This window comes from Orycteropus afer, unplaced genomic scaffold (assembly GCF_000298275.1).
Source record: "Orycteropus afer afer isolate SDZICR_OR568_19922 unplaced genomic scaffold, OryAfe1.0 scaffold00296, whole genome shotgun sequence".
Lineage (NCBI taxonomy): Eukaryota > Metazoa > Chordata > Mammalia > Tubulidentata > Orycteropodidae > Orycteropus > Orycteropus afer.
In genome coordinates this window covers 1,464,279-1,484,353 of record NW_006921883.1, presented here as the reverse complement: position 1 = coordinate 1,484,353, position 20,075 = coordinate 1,464,279, and the positions used below count along the sequence as shown (strand labels likewise).

Genomic DNA, 20,075 nt, shown 5'->3' with positions numbered 1-20,075 from the left:
ACTAACTCCACACTTTCTTGAGAGGAATGAGAATTAGAAGAGTAAACACTCACGAGAAACCCTCCGGTTCCCATGTTCCTTGTGAGGGTCAATCCGAGGCTCATGTTGGTTTTCATCTCAGTAACGTTTGAAATGCTGGTAGAAGCTTTCAAAGGGGAAAAATTAAAAAAGTGATTAAATGTCACCTACTTATTTAAAGTTAAAAAAAAAAAAAAAAAAGACATGCTAGTGGCTATTTGTAGCATTGAATTTAATGTCATAGATCACGTTTTATATAATGAAGTATTGAATCTCATGGAAATGAGATGCATGCAGTGATCTAGAAGCCTGCTTAAATTTATGAGGCTGCAGAGTATAAGATATTAGGGAGGCATGGGGCCTGGAGATGGAACAATCTACAGCCATTCAAATTTAGATTTTTTAAAAATAATGAGCTGGCTGAAGAAAACACATCTGAGGACCAAGTTTGGTCCCCAGCTTGCCACCCCTGTTTTTTCTGAGGTCATGATGGCTTTTTTTTCTCCATTAATAAAAATATCCTTAAAGCATTACCAAAGAATGCCATATGATAGACTCTAGCACAAAGCAATAGTGGGTGAATTGAAAAGAGAAGTTGGGAGATTAGCCATATAAAATAACTAAATCTCTCTAACTTCCTTTCTGCCACTGAACTAGAACATCATCCACTGTATCTATCCTTGAGTTACTGAACACTGCAATTCTCCTCAAGAACATTATTTACCCCTGTTCTCTCATTTCTGCCAGTTATCTTTGACACTTTCATTTTTCTTTACTTAGATTCCTTTCAAGCCTCCAACCTCAATCTGGGTCCCATCACTCAGTAAATAACCTCTCTAGTGCAGAAAAGGTCAATCACACTCTAGGAGCAATCTCAACTTCTCACATCAGTATTTAAAGGTCATTCTCAGTACTCCTATGTTTTATCTTCTTCCTTTATATCTTAGAGAGGCAGCATTTTTTTCTAAGAGTTAATAAAAATCCTACCACAGTCTGAGGGTAGATGATCCAGGAGGCAGCAAGCTCCCATGTATCATGTTACATCAAACAGTATTGGAAATTTGGAATACAATTGTCCCCCACTGACTAAACAGATAAAGCAAACAATTACTCCGTTTTGCTGCTGTTGTTTTTTCGGTCAGCTATATAGCAAATGAGATTTTGTTGTTTGTAAAAAATTGCATTACTAATTACAACTTACTCTGTAAATTCAGTTTTTCACAAGTAACAGTGGATTGATCAACAGGACATTTATACACATCTCCCATTCGGTTCTCAGGAAAGCCACTCCAAGGTGAACCAACCAGTAACCTAGAAACAGGATTTCTTTTCATTAGACATAAAATATTAACTATAGTTTTTGAAAGATGAAAAACAAATACCATATTTAATTTCAATTATTAATAAGTGAACAGTTCCTGTTTCTTCAGCTATGAATTGACCCTTTTTCCTTGCTTTTTAGCTGATCAAGATCCTTGATGAGTGTATGTAATACAGTTGTTTTGCCACAACACTCTGCATAGGAAACAGGTTCCCTCCAAAATAGAGAGAAATATAATGCAAGCTACAAATGGGAGGTATACATGTAATTTTAAATTTTTAAGAGCTACATTGAATAACATAAAAAGAAACAGGTGAAAATAATTTTAGTAATATATTTTATTTAGCTCAATATAACCAAAATAATATATAGTCAATATAAAATCATTAGTGAAGTATTTTATTTATTTTATTAATATTATTCATACTAAATCTTTGAATTGGAACTTAATTTATTCTTAGAACACATCTCAGGGCAGACTAGCAATACTTCAACTGCTCAATAGCCCCATGTAGCTACTGGCTTTCATATTGCTCAGCACAGATCTGAAGAGTGAGACGGTACTAAAACTAAGAGCAACAACTAACATGTTTTGATTCTTTTATATGTCTTAAGAACTTTTATATACCAATTCATATAGAAAGCAGATGAGTTATTTAAGTAGCTTTAAGTTTATTGTCATTAAAAAGGAACCTGCAGAAAATGCAGAGTGAATTAACTCTGGAGCTCTCCTCCTGTGTAACAATGCAGGTAGAGCTGGAGGAGAGAATGCAGAGAAGAGAAACTGGAGCACACATCTATTCATTGGTTAGTCTCACTTCCTACAGCTTCTCTAACCAGGGCTCTAAGATTCTCTGCATAACCACTGGACATTTCTGGCCATAGAACAATGGTCAGAAAGAATCCATCTAACAGTCTGATCTTCAGAAATAGTAGCAGGTTAATTACTCAGCACTTAATTACTAAGAAAACATATTTGCTTCAATGTTCATTCTTGTCAAAGCTGGGAAGGATTAGATTATCTAACTATGAAACTTAATTTCTTCATGAGCCTCCTGTATAAATAATATAACATTTTAAATTAAACAACATTAATTGAGCATTAATTGAAAAAACACAGCAATCATTGTGACTACAGTGTGCAGGACAAAATAGTGAGTTGTTCTGTTGTACACAGACTTGCTATATGTCAGAACCAACTTGACAACACCTAACAACAAATCTGAGCACATTTTCCATGGTATATGCTACCAACTTACTTCTTGTAGTATACAGACTTCACCAATTATTCAACTCAGTGAGACTTCCAACACTGGTCTTAAAACTTTTTCACTATCTCTTTCTCTTACCTTAGTCTGTCTCTCTGTCTGTTAAACTGGGTTCTCTAGAGAAACAAAAGCAGTAAAGCTTATACAGAGAGAGAAAGAAAAATTTATCTTAGGAAAATGGCTCACACAGTTATAGAAGCTGGCAAGTCCAAAGTTCTTGGATCAAACGTCAAGCTGGAGGCTTTTCCTGACTTGCACACCTGCAGGGGCTGAGGAGCTCTAGGTTGGCAGGCAGTATACTGGCTGTTGACTCCAACGAATGATGAATCCATGGTGGATTGTTCGCTCATGGACAGTTGTAGGCACCACAACAGAGTCCCAATACACAGAAGAGTGTATCTTTTCCCAGGATGTCCATAAATATATTGGAAGCAGGCCACACCACTAGGGAAACTCCCTTTCAATGGATTGGCTGCTCAAAACAGATACATCTGATCCCATCATGGGAACAACCCACACCACAATTGCTTAAACCACACAGAATTGTGGTCCAGCTAAGTTGACACACAGCTCCAACTATCACAGTCCACCCCTTGTCTACTTGGCAATTGTACACATCTTTTGAACCATATATAATCTCAAAATAAGGACAATTATAAAGTCATACTTGCACCTAACATAATATGCTAACACATGTACAACTGAAACGCATTAACCTTATTTACATTTCATAGTTCATAACAGAAGGAAACAAAAATATTTGAGGCATATATACAATGAAGAAATATAACAATATAACAAATTCTCATTTCTGCAACTGGTCATGTGGTCATAGCTGATATTCAGAACTACCTTCTTCCACCACCCATTCTGTATTTCCCTTGCCCTCAGCAAGCACCTCAGCTGGTCATGGTTCTTTGCCTGGTGGGGTGACCCAAATCTTCATTCCTGAAGGGTCTGGGCCATTGGCAGTCATATCAGAATTGGATTGATGAACTTTAATCACAGGGCATGGTAATACTAAGACACGTCCTAAAGAATCTCTTGTATTCCAGATATATTCTTCTTTAACCTCCACTGTATAATGTCAATCCAATTTCCCCTTGGGAATCAGGACCTATTACACCAGATAGTACAGTAATGCCCTTTTTTGTCTGTTGATCCAGAGGCATGAGGAAGCCAAAATGGCCAGGTGGCATTCTTAACTTCCAGTTCAATGCAATCAGTATTGTGTCTCCAGGTGGGAGTGTTTCTCCCTTTGGGGCAGAGATCTCCAGACCCACAGAGCATAGGGTAGCAGGGACAGGAAGCAAAAATTTTTTGAGTGGGTCACTAGGGATAATAGTGAGTGGTACCACTCCCATTTCCACCTCTTGGTTCCTGGACCTGTGAATCCTGGTTATTGGAGAAAAATCACTGTATATTAGACGTTAGTTTAGAGCATATCCAGCCTTCTGGAGTACATTGCCCCAACCTTCCAAGGTATTGACACCTCGCTGGTACTGTAGTTGTGTTTTCAGTAGGCCATTCCATCGTTCTATCAAGCCAGCTGCTTCAGGATGAGGAGAATATCATACCCACACTTCATTTGCTGTGAAGTGAGTCCCTTGATCCGAAGCAATGCTGTGTGGGATACCATGATGGAGGGAGGATAAGGCATTGTGTAAGTCCACAGATGGTAGTTTTGGCAGAAGCATTGTGTGCAGAGAAGCCAAATCCATATCCAGAATAAGTATCTATTCCAGTAAGAACAAAATGTTGTCCTTTCCATGATGGAAGTTGTCCAATGTAATCAACCTACCACCACATTGCTGGCTGATCACCCCAAGGAATGGTTCCACATCATGGAACTCAGTGTTGGTCTCTGCTGCTGGCAGATTGGGCACCCCCCCCAGTGGAAGTAGACAAATCAGCCTTGGTAAGTGGGAATCCATGTTGCTGAGCCCATGCATAACCTCCATCCATGCAACCATGGCCACTTTGTTCATGAGTCCATTGAGCAATGATGACAAGAGTAGCTTGGGAAAAGAATGGCTGGATTCCACTGAACGTGTCATCCTATCCACCTGATTGTTAAAGTCCTCTTCTGCCAAGGTGAAGGAATACCAATACATGAGACACAAATATCTTTACTCCTTTGGCCCATTCAGAGAACTCTATCCACATACCTCTTCCCCATACATCCTTATCATCAATTTTTCAATCATGTTCCTTCCAAGTCCCAGACCACGCCACAAGCCATTAACCACAGTCCATGAGTTCATATACAATAGCATATCTGGCCATTACTTATTCCATGCAAAGTGAATAGCCGTATACACGGCTCGAAGTTCTGCCCATTGGGAGGATTTCCCTTCACCACTGTCCTTCAAGAAAGTTCCAAAAAAGGGGCTGCAGTGCTGCTGCTATCCACTTTCAAGTGGTGCCTGCGTATTGTGCAGAATCATCTGTAAACCTGGCACAAGTTTTCTCTTTCTCAGTCAACTGATCATAAGGAGCTCCCCATGAGGCCATAGGTGCAGACTAGGAGAAGGAAGGTAATGTGACTGCAGTGGAGACCATAGGCATTTTGGCCACTTCCTCATACAATTTACTTGTGCCTTCAGGTCCTGCTTGAGCCCAATCTGTGATATACCACTTCCATTTAATGATGGAGTGCTGCTGTGCACGTCCAACTTTATGACTCTGTGGGTCAGACAACACCCAGTTCATGATGGGCAGCTCAGGCCTCATGGTGACTTTGTGGCCCATGGTTAGGTGTTCAGTCTCTACTAAAACCTAGTAACAAGCTAAAAGCTGTTTCTCAAAAGGAGAGTAGTTATCTGCAGAGGATGGCAGGGCTTTGCTCCCAAATTCCAAGGGTCTGTGTTGTGATTCACTAATAGGGACCTGACAAAGGCTCCAAACAGCATCTCTATCTCCTACAGACACTTCAAGTACCATTGGATCAGCTGCATCATATGGCCCAAGTGGCAGAGCAGCCTGCACGGCAGGCCTGAAACTGTTGCAGAGCCTTCAGTTGTTCTGGGTCCCACTTAAAGCTAGCAGCTTTCCGAGTCACTTGATAAATAGGCCACAGCAACATAACCAAATGAGGGCTATATTGCCTCCAAAATCCAAAGAAGCCCACCAGATTTTGTGCCTCCTTTTTAGTTGTGGGGAAAGCCAGATGCAATACTTATCCTTCACTGTAGTAGGAATATTTTGACATGCCTCACACCACTGGACCCCTAAAAATTTCACTGAGGTGCAAGGTGCCTGAATCTTTGTTGGGTTAATTTCCTAAACTCTAGCACATATGTCTCACCAATAAGTCTAGAAGTCTTCGACACTTCTTCCTTACGAGGTCCAATCAGCATAATGTCATCAATATAATGCACCAGTGTGATGTCTTGTGGAAGGGAAAGGTGATCAAGATCTCTATAGACTAAATTATGACATAGTTCTGGGGACTAGATATACACTTGAGGAAGCACTGTGAAATTATACTGTTGGCCTTGCCAGCTGAAGGCAAACTGCTTCTGATGGTCCTTTGAAATTGGTATCAAGAAAAAGACATCGGCCAGATCAATGGCTGCATACCAAGTACCAGGAGATGTACTAATTTTCTCAAGCAATGAAACCATATCAGGAACAGCAGCTGCAATTGGAGTCACCACCTGATTAAGTTTACGATAATCTACTGTCATTTTCCAAGATCCACCTGTTTTTTGCACAGGCCAAATAGGCAAATTAAATGTGGATGTGGTGGGAACCACCACCCCTGCATCCTTCAAGTCCTTGAAGGTGGCAGTAATCTCTGCAACCCCACCTGGGATGCAGTTTTGCTTTTGGTTTACTTTTTTTTTAGGTAGAGGCAGTTCTAATGGCTTCCACTTTGTTTTTGCTACCATAATAGCCCTTACTCCACATGTCAGGGACCCAATGTGGGAATTCTGCCAATTGTTCAGTATATCTATTGCAATTATGGATTCTGGAACTGGGAAATCACTATAGGATGGGTTTGGGGACCCACTGGACTCATTGTGAGATGCACCTTACTTAAGACTCCATCAATAACTTGACCTCCATATGACCCCACTCTGACTGGTAGGCCACAATGAAACTTTGGGTCTTCTGGAATTAGTGTCAGTTCAGAGCCAGTGTCCAGTAATCCCTGAAAAGTCTGACTATTTCCTTTTCCCCAATGGACAACCACTCTTGTAAAAGGCCTCAGATCCCTTTGGGGATGGCTGGGAGAAAGACTGACATTATAAATTTTTGGCAACGTAGTTGGGTCCTTTTTCAAAGGGACCAGGCCTCCCCTTCATTTAAGGGGTTGTGGCTAATAGCTTGGCTGGATGGTCTGGGACTTGAAAGGAGCATGATTGGAAAATTGGTGATAAGGATGTATGAGGAAGAGGTATGTGGACAGAGCTCTCTGAATGGGCCAAGGGAGTAAAGATATTTGTGTCTCATGTATTGGTATTCTTTCACCTTGGCAGAAGAGGACTTTAACAATCAGGTGGATAGGATGACATGTTCAGTGGAATCCAGCCATTCTTTTCCCAAGCTACTCTTGTCATTGCTCAATGGGCTCATGAACAAAGTGGCCATGGTTGCATGGATGGAGGTTATGCATGGGCTCAGCAACATGGATTCCCACTTACCAAGGCTGATTTGTCTACTTGCACTGGGGGGTGTCCAATCTGCCAGCAGCAGAGACCAACACTGAGTTCCATGATGTGGAACCATATCTTGGGGTGATCAGCCAGCAATGTGGTGGCACGTTGATTACATTGGACAACTTCCATCATGGAAAGGACAGCATTTTGTTCTTACTGTAATAGATACTTATTCTGGATATGGATTTGGCTTCTCTGCACACAATGCTTCTGCCAAAACTACCATCTGTGGACTTACACAATGCCTTATCCTCCCTCCATCATGGTATCCCACACAGCATTGCTTCGGATCAAGGGACTCACTTCACAGCAAATGAAGTGTGGCAATAGGCCTATGGTCATGGAATTCATTGATCATATGATATTCTCCTCATCCTGAAGCAGCTGGCTTGATAGAACGATGGAACGGTCTACTGAAAGCACTACAGTACCAGCGAGGTGTCAATACCTTGGAAGGTTGAGGCAATGTACTCCAGAAGGCTGGATATGCTCTAAACTAACATCTAATATACAGTGCTTTTTCTCCAATAGCCAGGATTCACGGGTCCAGGAACCAAGGGGTGGAAACAGGAGTGGTACCACTCACTATTATCCCTAGTGACCCACTCAAAAAATTTTTGCTTCCTGTCCCTGCTACCCTATGCTCTGTGGGTCTGGAGATCTCTGCCCCAAAGGGAGGAACACTCCCACCTGGAGACACAATACTGATTGCATTGAACTGGAAGTTAAGAATGCCACCTGGCCATTTTGGCTTCCTCATGCCTCTGGATCAACAGACAAAAAAGGGCATTACTGTACTATCTGGTGTAATAGATCCTGATTCCCAAGGGGAATTGGATTGACATTATACAATGGAGGTAAAGAAGAATATATCAGGAATACAAGAGATTCTTTAGGACGTGTCTTAGTACTACCATGCCCTGTGATTAAAATTCATGGAAAATTACATCAATCCAATTCTGATGTGACTGCCAATGGCCCAGACCCTTCAGGAATGAAGATTTGGGTCACCCCACCAGGCAAAGAACCACGACCGGCTGAGGTGCTTGCTGAGGGCAAGGGAAATACAGAATGGGTGGTGGAAGAAGGTTGTTGTTTTTGTTATGTGCCATTGAGTCGGACCTTACTCATAATGACCCATCCTTGGGTTTCTGAGGCAGTATCACTATGGAAGTAGATTGCCCCATCTTCCTTCCTAGGAGTGGCTGGTGGGTTTGAACCGCCAGCCTTCTGGTTAGCAGTCAAGTGCCTTAGGCACTATGCTATCAGAGTTCTAAATATCAGCTACGACCACGTGACCAGTGGCAGAAATAAGAACTTGTTATACTGTTATATTTCTTCATTGTATATATGCATTAAATATTTTTGTTTCCTTCTCTTATGAACTGTGAAATGTAAATAAGGTTAATGCGTTCCGGTTGTACACATGTTAGTGTATCATGTTAGGTGTACATATGACTGTATAATTGTCCTTATTTTGAGATTATATATGGTTAAGAAGATGTGTACAACTGCCAAATTGACAAAGGGTGGACTGTGATAGTTGGAGCTGTGTGTCAACTTAGCTGGACCACAATTCTGTGTGGTTTAAGCAATTGTGGTATGGGTTGTTCCCATGATGGGATCAGATATATATGTTTTGAGCAGCCAATCCATTGAAAGGGAGTTTCCCTAGTGGTGTGGTCTGCTTCCAATCCACCATTCGGCCTGGAGATCTTGGATTCTTCATTTGTTGGAGTCAACAGCCTGTATACTGCCTGCCAATCTTGAACTCCTTATTCCTTGTAGCTGTGTGAGTTGGTAAAAGCCTCCAGCTTGACGTTTGATCCACGTACTTTGGTCTTGCCATTTTCTATAAGTGTGTGAGCCATATTCAAAGATAAATTTCTCTTTCTCTCTATGTATAAGCTTTATTCGTTTTGTTTCTCTAGAGAATCCAGTCTAACACATTTGGTAACTGGAGTGATTCTAGAGAGACAAAATCATAAGGATGGGCTTCCTAAATTGGTTCTCCAATTTGATTAATCATAAAGGCACAGGTGACCCTGCCTCTGTTAGTAATGGGGGCCTTGCTAATCCATGGTATGAGGTGGCAACATTAATATGCAAAATAGCACCACCAATTGATGAAGTACTTATGAGAAATCAGGCTCTGGGTGATCGCATATTTGATACTTTTCTGCAGTTTTGTCAGCATGAGGAGTATAAGGAAGCTGGTTGGTTGGTCCTACTTATACTAGACAAAGTGATAAAAGAGCAAGATGAGTTCAGGTCTGCTGAGTCACAGCTTAAGCGTTGTATAAAGGACCTCAACGTTTCCAGTTGTGCTCTGAAAGAAAGTCTTGTTTTTTCTAGTAACAGAGATGATATTGCCGAAAACCAAACCCAGAGTCTTATCGTAAGGGTCGCTGATTTACAATGACAATTAAACTGCCAATCCAGAATGGTGTCTGAAGTTAAAGTGAGGGCAATTATTGGATTAAAATGGAATCCTGAAATCTAGGCTTTGTGGGTCTGTAAACTGACTCAAGTCTGGGAATTGATTGAGAGGCCGTGACTCTGTTTTCTGGTGATTCATTCTAGGCTGCTGTTCAGGTGACCTAGAATTCTTCTGTCTATACAGATCAAGTAAATATTTAGTAGGTTTGGCATGTATTTTACTACTAGGAACACCATGACTAAGTAGCCAATGCCATAATTCTACATGAATCATAGTATTCTGATTAGTGTATCGACTCTGCTGCTCATTATGGTAACCACGCCTACCTTGCCTTTGTTGATTAACTGCTGCCACTTGGCTCCTACTACAATGGGGTCCAATCAGCCCCATCATAGTTAAGTGTCTTAGTTAAATAAGGGCAGTTCCCACTGTCAAATCTGGCTTACATAAAATAGTAATCACAGCAGTCTTCAAGGATGTTGGGGCTCCCTTCACAAGTTTATTCCTCACCGTACTGGTGAAAGGCGTGTCTTGTGGACTCTCCATTTCTGGTTCTGGGGGTCTAATCTGATAAATCCATTCTAACAGGCCAATTTCTCTAAGCCTCTGGATACCTTCTTCTACATTATACCAAGACAAGTCTGGTACTTCAACTTGATTTAAGGTAGGCCACCGTATAATCCATGCTTCAGTAAGCCAACCAGATAAACTATTAGATCCTTTCCTAACCTCTTGAGCTGAAACACTGAATGAAGAATCCATATTTAGTGTGCCTAAATCAATAAATTCAGACTGATCCAATGTTACATTCCTTGCACCATTATCCCATACCTCACTCTTGGTACCGAATGTGTTAGACTGGGTTCTCTAGAGAAACCAAACCAGCAAAGCTTATATAGAGAGAGAAAAAGAAATTTGTTTTAGGAAAATGGCTCACACACTTAAAGAAGCTGGCAAGTCCCAAGTTCTTGGATCAAATGTCAAGCTGGAGGCTTTTCCCAACTCACACAGCTGCAGGGGCTGAGGAGCTCAAGGCTGGCTGTAGACTCTAACGAATGATGAATCCAAGATCTCCAGGCCGAATGGTGGAATGTTCGCTCATGGACAGTTGTAGGCAGCACAACAGAATCCCTATCCACAGAAGAGTGTCTCTTTTCCCAGGATGTCCACAAACATATTGGAAGCAGGCCATACCACTGGGGAAACTCCCTTTCAATGGATTGGCCGTTCAAAACATATACATCTGATCCCATCATGGGAACAACCCATACCACAATTGCTTAAACCACACAGAATTGTGGTCCAGCCAAGTTGACACACAGCTCCAACTATCACACTCTGTAAAACCAAAAAATGAAATCCACTGCCAGTGAGTTGATTCCAACTCATAGTGACCTCATAGGACAGAGTAAAAATGCCTCATAAGGTTTCTAAGGCTTTATGGAAGCATACCACCTTATATTTCTCCCATGGAGCGGCTGGTGAGTTTGAACTGCGGACTTGTTGGTTAGCAGGGGAGTGCTTTAACTACTGTTTCACCAGGCCACCTTAATATATGGTACATTGTTGTTGTTGTTGTTATGTGCCGTCGAGTCAGACCTGACTCATAGTGACCCCTCCTTGGGTTTCCGAGGCAGTATCACTACGGAAGTAGGATTGCCCAACCTTCCTTCCGAGGAGTGGCTGGTGGGTTTGAACCGCCAGCCATCTGGTTAGCAGGCAAGTGTCATAGCCACTATGCTATCAGAGCTCCCAATATATGGTACAGTGGATACAAAAAAGACCAAGGCATGTTTCTGTCTATTAAATCTAATTAAAACACATAACAAGAACAATAATAATAATACAAATAAATTTAGAGGAAGAAATAAGTTTCTTTATGGAATAAATATTAAATTGATCAAAAGATTCAAACATGCAAGGATGAAGGTAGTGGTTAGAAGAGAAACAGCAAGAACAAGCATGGAAGGAAAAAGTACAAATTATTTTACAGGAACCATTGTAAATGCAATATTAAGCTTTTCCCCTTATTGATCATATAAAATCATTCTCAAATTAATATAGAGCATCCTAACTTTAATTCAGTTAATTTTGATAAAGGCTAAAGTTTAAAAGTAAGCTTTTTGTCTTCTTATGAGCAGATAATTTGGCATAATTTATCCATTGAAGTATTACCCATAGTCAGGATTGCAATAATCCCAGGCATATAGGTTAAGACTTCTTGCAAAAGATGGAAGTAGAAATTTTGAATGTTATTAAGTCCCAGTATTCACTTTAATGGAGGAAAGGACTCAGCAGCTGAATATGGAATACATGTCTGAACATATCTGATGCTCTTCAAACGTATGACCACTCAGAGGAAATCAGAAAACTAGTGAAAGCATCGTATGGTGAAAACTGTCCTCCAGCAGTGAACTTTCTCAGTCTGTGTAAGTTCTCGGTCTTCATTCCACACTGCGACTTCATAGAACTATATCTGATTTTTGAGTGCCGAGCACATCATTAAGTATAAGAAAGAAAGAGAGATTTAGGGCTTTAGCTTGCTGCTCAAACCCTCTCCCTTTCCATGAACTTTTGTAAACTCTGTATTTCAGTCATTGTAAACTCAGTTCCTCCACTAAGTTAGGGTCTCTCTTGCTTCCAAATCTTCACACATGCTGATAAAGTTCTACTCATTATTTAGAGCTCCCATTAAACATCACTTCCTCTAGGAAGTCTCCCTGGCTCTTCCAAATCAGCAAGATGACTTTCCTCAGTACTTTCATACCATCTGACCTTTTCCTGGCTCAGTTTTTATCACAATGACCTGTAACTGCCTTGCCAGTGATTAAATACCCCACTAGGGAGGATAACTTCATTGGGGTAGGAATTCTATGCCTGACAGAAGTAGCATCGAATAAGTGCCTGCTGAACAAATGAATGAATAAACAAATGAGCAAACAAAGGATTGGATGGTTCTATAGTATTATTTAAAATTCCCTTAAGTTCAGGAAAAGTTAAGTAGATAACCCCTTAATTCTATTCTTATTGCAGTGTGTGATTTTTGACAAGTAAAAATAAAAAATAAAAATAAAGAGGTGAAAAAAAATCAACCAACTTGAAAGCAAAGCATTAAACAGCATTACTGTTCTATGTCAGCTGTCCCTGATTCAACCTCCAAGTATCTACTGTGCATCACAGTTCTTCTTTAAAACAAAAGGTGACTGTGTGGGGCCTGTAGCACCTTATAGGTAAAAGAAACTATCAGAGGATGTGTGGCTCTGACCTTTGGCATTGCTGGGAATTCCTATTAATTACAAAAGCCTAGCACTGTGTGTGAGGCTTACCTAACATTATCTGATTTAATCCAAAAAATGACTCTGAGATAAGTTTTATTGTCTTATCTCCATTTAAGGAGCTCTGGTGGCATAGAGGTAAGACATTTGGCAGCTACCAAAAGGTCAGCCGTTTAAACTCACCAGCTGCTCCACAGAATGGGGCAATCTACTTCCATTAAGATTTATAGCCTCAGAAACACAGTGAGGGTACTATGAGTTGGAACTGACTTGATGACAGTGAGTTTGGTTCATTTTAATCTTCATCAAACAAACCAGTTGTCGTGGAGTCAAATCTAACTCATGGCAACCTCATGTTTTGCAGATAGAACTGTGCTCCATACACGTTCCATGGCTGTGACCTTTCTCAAGCAGATTGCTAGGACTGCCTTCTGTGTTATCTTGTTGTTATGTTGTTATTTGCCATAGAGTCGGCCCCGACTCCTAGCGACCCCTCCTTGGGTTTCCGAGGCAGTTATCACTATGGAAGTAGGATTGCCCAACCTTCCTTCCGAGGAGTGGCTGGTGGGTTTGAACCGCCAGCCTCCTGGTTAGCAGTCAAGTGCCTTAGGCACTATGCTACCAGAGCTCCCCTATGCTACCAGAGCAGGTAGGTTCAAATCACCAATCTTTCCTTTAAGAGCTGAGCACTTAACTGTTTGTGGCACAAGGGCTCCCTGGGAGGCACAAACAGTTAAGTGCTCAGCTACTAGTGGAAAGGTTGGCAGTCTTATGCTACGCAGCGGCTCTGCAGGGGAAAGATCTGGTGCTCTGCTTTGGTAAAGATTACAGCCAAAACCCATGGGGCACTTCTGTCACATGAGATCTCCATGATAGAAAGGGAGGCAATGGCACCTAACAACAACATCTCCATTGTATAGATGGAGTGACTGAGACCCAAGGAGATGAGTAACCTACTCAAGTTCACCCAGCTAGTGAGAGCCAACTATGCCCAGTTTTAAATCCAAAGCACAACTCTTAGGGTATTTTCCTTCTTCTTAGCAGCAAGAAGGCCTGAGATAGGGCCCAGCCTGGGAAAACTATCAAAACTGATAGGTTAGCTTCCAAAATAAGCAAGGAGAAAAAAATTGGAAACGGAAGGTCAAGACACACTTTTGTGATGGTAGGTGTGGCTATGTGGTATGTTAGGAGGCTGCAGACCAGACACAGCCACACCCATCCTTCCGTGTGAGCACATGCCTGCCAGAGGAACGAGGCTATACTGTTTACAACAGCAGGTAGGAACAGGTAAAAGCAGTGTATGTTCAGTGATATACTTACGTTTAATGCCACTCTAAAAGACATACCACAAATGGGTGGCTTTATCAAACAGGGATTTATTCTCTTATGATTTGGAAGGCTAGAAGTCTGAGTTCAAAGTACCAGCTCTAGGGGCTGGGGCAAAGCCCCTCGGCCATGGGCTTCTGCTCTGCTTCTTGCTCCCAGCCCACTGAAGCTGGAGGCTTCTTTTAACTCAGACAGCTGCTGAGGCTGACAAACCCAAGTTCAACAAATAAAATGGCACAGTCCTAAAATTATCAAACAACATGGCAGGCCACAGTTTCAAGGCCAGGAACAATTCTAAGATCAACAGACAACATGGCATGTTGTTGAATGAAGATTTGGCTACATGCAGGGTCCAAGTGTGCCGAAAAGCTCAGAGATTGTTCTCAAAGCTGACTTCTCATACATTAGAAGCAGACCACATCCCTAAGGCAGCTGTTCAGCTGCTCCAGTAGATTCCACCATGGAGCTGATTACCAGTCTCATCATGGGGAATAACTACCTCCAGTTTCACAGCCACTCAAAATCAGGCCCAGCCAATTTGACACACAACTTAACTACCACATTCAGATAACACTCAATAGGTATTTTGGGTGTCCTCTTTTGTGCACATTTCCCACCCATCCTTCACAAAGCCCAAGAAGGATATATAAGAAAAAAAAAAAAGTATTCCTCTTTTCTCCATAATTCAAAAGGCCCTTTGTTTTTTCCTCTCAACCAAAAGTTCCCTAGACAGTCTCCCTGTCATCTTCTCCCACCTTGTCTAAGAATTTGAGATGATAACCTTACTGCCCAGGAGTGGTTATGACATCACCACTCCCACCATGAGAATTAAATTAGTCAGACAGGAAGAAGAGAAAGGCAAACATCTGTGAAGTTTTGTGCCACTCAACAAGGATGTGAAAATACTTGAAATTCACCAAGGGAAAATACATGCAAACCTCTGACAATATTATGTCGTATTCAACCCTTAACACAAGGTAATAGAAAACATTGGAAAATTAGACCTTTTTTGGTGACTGTTAAAGAATAACAAGGATGTCCTCATTGTATGTGACTCATTCTTTTATTATAATGAGCCACATTAGTAAGTAGCTTACAGGTCATGCTGTAGGCTACAGAGAACATTTCAAAGACCATTTGTCACCTCCTTTTTTGGCAAAGTTTCCTGCACTCTCTTTCTCATTTCCACTTTAGTGAAATCCTAGTTCCTGGCAACTCTCATGACATCCTTATGACATCAACAGTGGTCATTCCAAGAGAATTGTGACATTCTTAAATTGATCAGCAGGAAGATGAGGAAGGATGGTGTATATATTTGTGATATTTATGTAATCAGCTGTAGCAGGATGAGACATGCCATGAAGGAGTGTGACAAAGTGGGGAATAGACTAAGTTAATGGGTTAACCCTGTTAAAATGTGGCTAGACTTCTTTGAAGTAATCAATTTAATTTAATCTCAAGCAGACAAAAAAGCTACATGAACAGTTGTATGTGCTGATTCTCAAAACAAAACCAAATCCAAAGATATAAAACTACTCTTTTCCTACAGTGAAACTGGGAATTCTTCCAAGACTACTTTAAATAACACTGACTGTTCAATTATCTTGTGGGAAAATAGTGATTACATAGACTTCCAAAACATAGCCAATTTGCCTACCTCCAGTGGAATTCAAAACACATTGTTTAGTTAGTAAACAGTATTTATGGTGGTGTGGATAGTTTCAAACCCACAATCCAAGGACTGTTATAAATATCCTCCTTTGGTCTGTGGGTGTTTAAACTCTCTAAGCATTCCTTTAGTACTAGGGGATTTTTCTAGAGATTACTGACAGAGGTGTACTTAAAATAGTAGGGCAAAAAATTATGCTTTACTTAATTCAACAAATCTTTATTGAGCTTCTGTGGGGCTTGGTATTACACAATTCCAGGGGGCACTATCCCAAAGATAGTCTATATGAATGGTGTGCCATGGTCTTGTGCAGTATATTACCACTGGGGCTGATTGTGGTGGCCAGACCTACTATGTGCCAAACATGAGTCTATGCACCGGGAGTACAATAATGAATAAATCAGTGAAAATTTCCTGGCCTTGTCAGGCTTACCTCCTAGTAGGAGAAGATAAATGAACTTAATAAGTAAAATATATGTTATATTAGAAGGTGATAGGTGCTATGGGGGGAAAGAAAAGAGCAAGATGAAGTTGGGGGTGTGGGATGGAAAGGGGTGTGGTGGTCTTCATTAGTATGGTACAGGAGGGCCTACTAATGTTACCTTAAAGCAAAGACTTGAAGGAGGTGAACGAGTGAACCATCAACTGCTGGTGGAAGAGCAAGTGTAAAAGTCTATGACTGGAACAGACTGAGTGAGGAGGGAAGTCGTAGGTATGAGGTCATATTGGCAAAGGGGCCAGATCACAGAGAGATTTGTATGTATTGGAAGGTTTTGGCTTTCACTTTGCATGAAATGGGAAAGCCATTGGAGAGTTTTGAGCAGAGTAGTTACATGATCTGACTTACATTTGAGAAGGATTTTAAAGGTTTCTCTATTGAGAAAAAATGGTTTGGGACAAAGGCGAGGTAGGGGAAGCACTTAGGAGGCAATTGCAAACAGGAAATGATGGAAGGCTTTGTGGAGCTGACAGAATGAAGGTGGTGAGAAGTGTTCTTATTTTGGTTCTATTTTGAAAGCAGACATATAGAAAAATAACATAGTGGTGTCAAGGATGACCCCAAGATTTTTGACTGAGAAATTGAAAAGAATGAGTTACCATCACCAGATAAGGGTAATATGTCAATGGAGAAGGTTTCTAGGTGGTTCAAATGGTTTGTACTTGACTCTAACCTAAAGGCTGGCAGTTCAAACCACCCAGTGGTACTGTAGAAGTGATCTGCTTCTGTTAAAATTATAGTCAAGAAAACCCTCTCGAGGAATTCTATTCTGTAACACATAGAGTCATCATGGATCAGTATTCACTCAAAGGCAATGGGTTGGTTTGTCTGTTTCTGGTCAGTAGAATAGGATGTTAGATAAGGGGAACTCAGGAGTTCAGCATAAGGTATTTTTAAGTTTGAGATGTCTAACAGTCATCTAAGAGATGTTTTACTTCAGATTGGAAGCTTATTACATATAATATCCAAATTAATGTGAGAAATTTCAAAGCCTGCAATTTATAAGTATATTGTTCCATATATTTTTAATACCAGGCTATTTACAATGCAAAGTGAGTCCTATATGACAATCTGCTTCCTGCTAATTAATGCAACGAATGTTTATGATAGAAAGAATTCACCCATAAAGACTTGTCATCTCTGGGAAAACGAAAGACAGGTAAAGACAGTTCATTTTTGGCTCTTGGTTGGGAAATATTGCTTATTATAAATCTAATAGTTAAGCTCTTCGGCTTATGTTGAAAGGCAATTTTAGTACCTAAACCTCATTATGCTGACTCAGACTCCTTCGGCTGCCAGATTGCTTCCTCAACCAGTGGGATAGCTTGACCCCTCAGTTCCATGATCAGAGTCCACCATCCTCATTATCACTAAAACATCTTAAGCCTGTTGTTCTGTCTTATAAAAACCCTGGAAGTTAGCTTTGGACTGGAAGCAAATGAATCAATAAAACCAAGCCTGTTATTTTGACTCATCCAACATGGAATGTTCCTGAAGTTAAAGTCAAATGCTGAAACACTCACTTTAAAACCTTGTGATGATAAAAATTCCAAGTTTATGGGGCTATACCATGGGAAAAAATTATTTTAAGACCATCACTGTTCCATAAATCAAAGCCCATGAACTAAACTAGGCATGTATTATTGCAGATATATGCCTTAAAAGTGATAAAATTTTAACAATAGCAACATTTGTATACTGCATCAACATTTGTATAATGCATCGTCTCCTTTGATCCTTGAAAATATCCTGTGTTTAAGTGACAACAAAGCCTAGAACTACACTCATGTCCTTCCATTCCAAATCCCTGATTCTCTCTATCACGTTAGGTTCCCTTAGAGCTTTTTGCTAGTAGAGGTATTCATTTATCTTCCAGTTATGGACCATAAATAACCCACTTGACTTCCACAGATCTCTTTTCAGATGAAGTTAGATAGATATATAGTAACATTTCAGACAATCATACATGAGGAAGGTATGTGTGCAGGTTATATTATTGAGCTTTATTCCAGAACCAGACATCCAGACATCACAGAGGAAAGCATAAAAGTATGACTAGCCGGTGAGGCATGAAGGATTTTCATCTGTCTTTGAAGGGATCCAGATATCCTAGCCCAACCAGAGCAGCTACAAATCTATTCCACATACAATTCACAAAAGATGGAAGTGCATGTGTGTTCATGTCTTTGTAGGTACACACACAAATAAATTTCTGTGCAGAGTAGAAGGCAGAACAAGTTAGAGCAGCAGATGTTTAAAGTGCCCTTTCTACTAGAAGTTTGTATTTATGACAAATAGCAGAAGCAATTTTAAAAATTTAACCATGGAATTATTTTAATGTGTTGTTGTTGTTGTTATGCGCCATTGAGTCGGACCCGACTCATAGTGACCCCTCCTTGGGTTTCCGAAGCAGTATCACTACGGAAGTAGATTGCCCTATCTTCCTTCCGAGGAGTGGCTGGTGGGTTTGAACTGCCAGCCTTCTGGTTAGCAGTCAAGCACCTTAGGCACTAAGCTAATCAAGTACAGTGTGAAGAAGTGAGTGAATCAATACTAAGAGGGTTCATGGGGCAGTGTTCTAAAAGATTACTTGGTTCCCCATTGACCCCACATCAACTGCTAGCCAACAAAGTCATTGTCGACAGGGGATTACTGCCTTGTACATCTGTATTACATAGGTTGACGAGTGGTTTAAATAGAAGGCAATAGCATGATGATTATTTACAATAATATTAACAGTAAGTTTTCAAACTAAAAAGTGGAAGAATATATTATAACCAGATTTCTAATATTTTACAGACAAAACATGGAGTGAATTACAAGTTAGTGAAAGTAACTGAAATTTAAAGGAAGAAAAACAGAATGCACACACACACAAATACATAAGGAAACCCTGTGAATAAAGGAAGTAAGTAGGTTAAATGGCACTACCATGACAACCTAATGGCAAGAGAATTTTATGTTTGAAAAACACATAAAGGATGATATTGGTTAATATTTAAAGAGCATAATAAAAGACAAAGACATGATTATTTTGGAAAGGGGATCAGAACAGCATTCTTAGCCAAGTAGAAGAAATGGACTGAAGCTAATCCAATATGCATGGAGGCTAATCTAAGACAGATGAGAAATGGTTGACAGGCAATGAGGAGGGGGGCAGTAGGGAGGAACTAGTCATACAGCCCTGATTTTCTTCGTATATCTTTTTACACAGTATCATCCTGAAAGCCTCATACATGCACAGCAATTTAGTTTTGCAGTGCTTTGTTTTCATTCTCACAAGATGCTCAAAACATCCCAGCTTGGTAAGGATGGTACCCTTGTGTTCCAGAGAGGTCATGTGACTTTTCCAAAGTCACCCAGCTAGTGGCAGGGAAGCTGAAATAAAACCTGTGTGTTCTGGCTCCTGATTTATATGGCAAAGCCCTGCCCACAAGAAAATGAAAGGATAGATGGCAACCATCATTCTTGCCCACATGACACTTAGAGGCAAGGCCAGTGGGAAAACGAAAGAATAAATTCTGTAACAGAACTTTTGACTCAAAATACTGAAAACATAGCTTATTTTATAAAGTTTATATTAAAATAAAATTTA

General features: G+C 40.5%; 1 protein-coding gene across 1 annotated transcript in view; it reads right to left on the bottom strand.

Annotated features, from left to right (window-relative positions):
- ITGA2 (integrin subunit alpha 2) overlaps positions 1–20,075 on the bottom strand; it is a 155,527-nt gene that overhangs the window by 118,828 nt on the left and 16,624 nt on the right. The window contains exons 2-3 of the mRNA XM_007951539.1: positions 1,220–1,329; positions 54–145 (exon numbers count right to left, since the gene is read on the bottom strand). Of these exons, the coding sequence (XP_007949730.1) occupies positions 54–145; positions 1,220–1,329 (202 nt within the window). The remainder of the gene's footprint in view (positions 1–53; positions 146–1,219; positions 1,330–20,075) is intronic.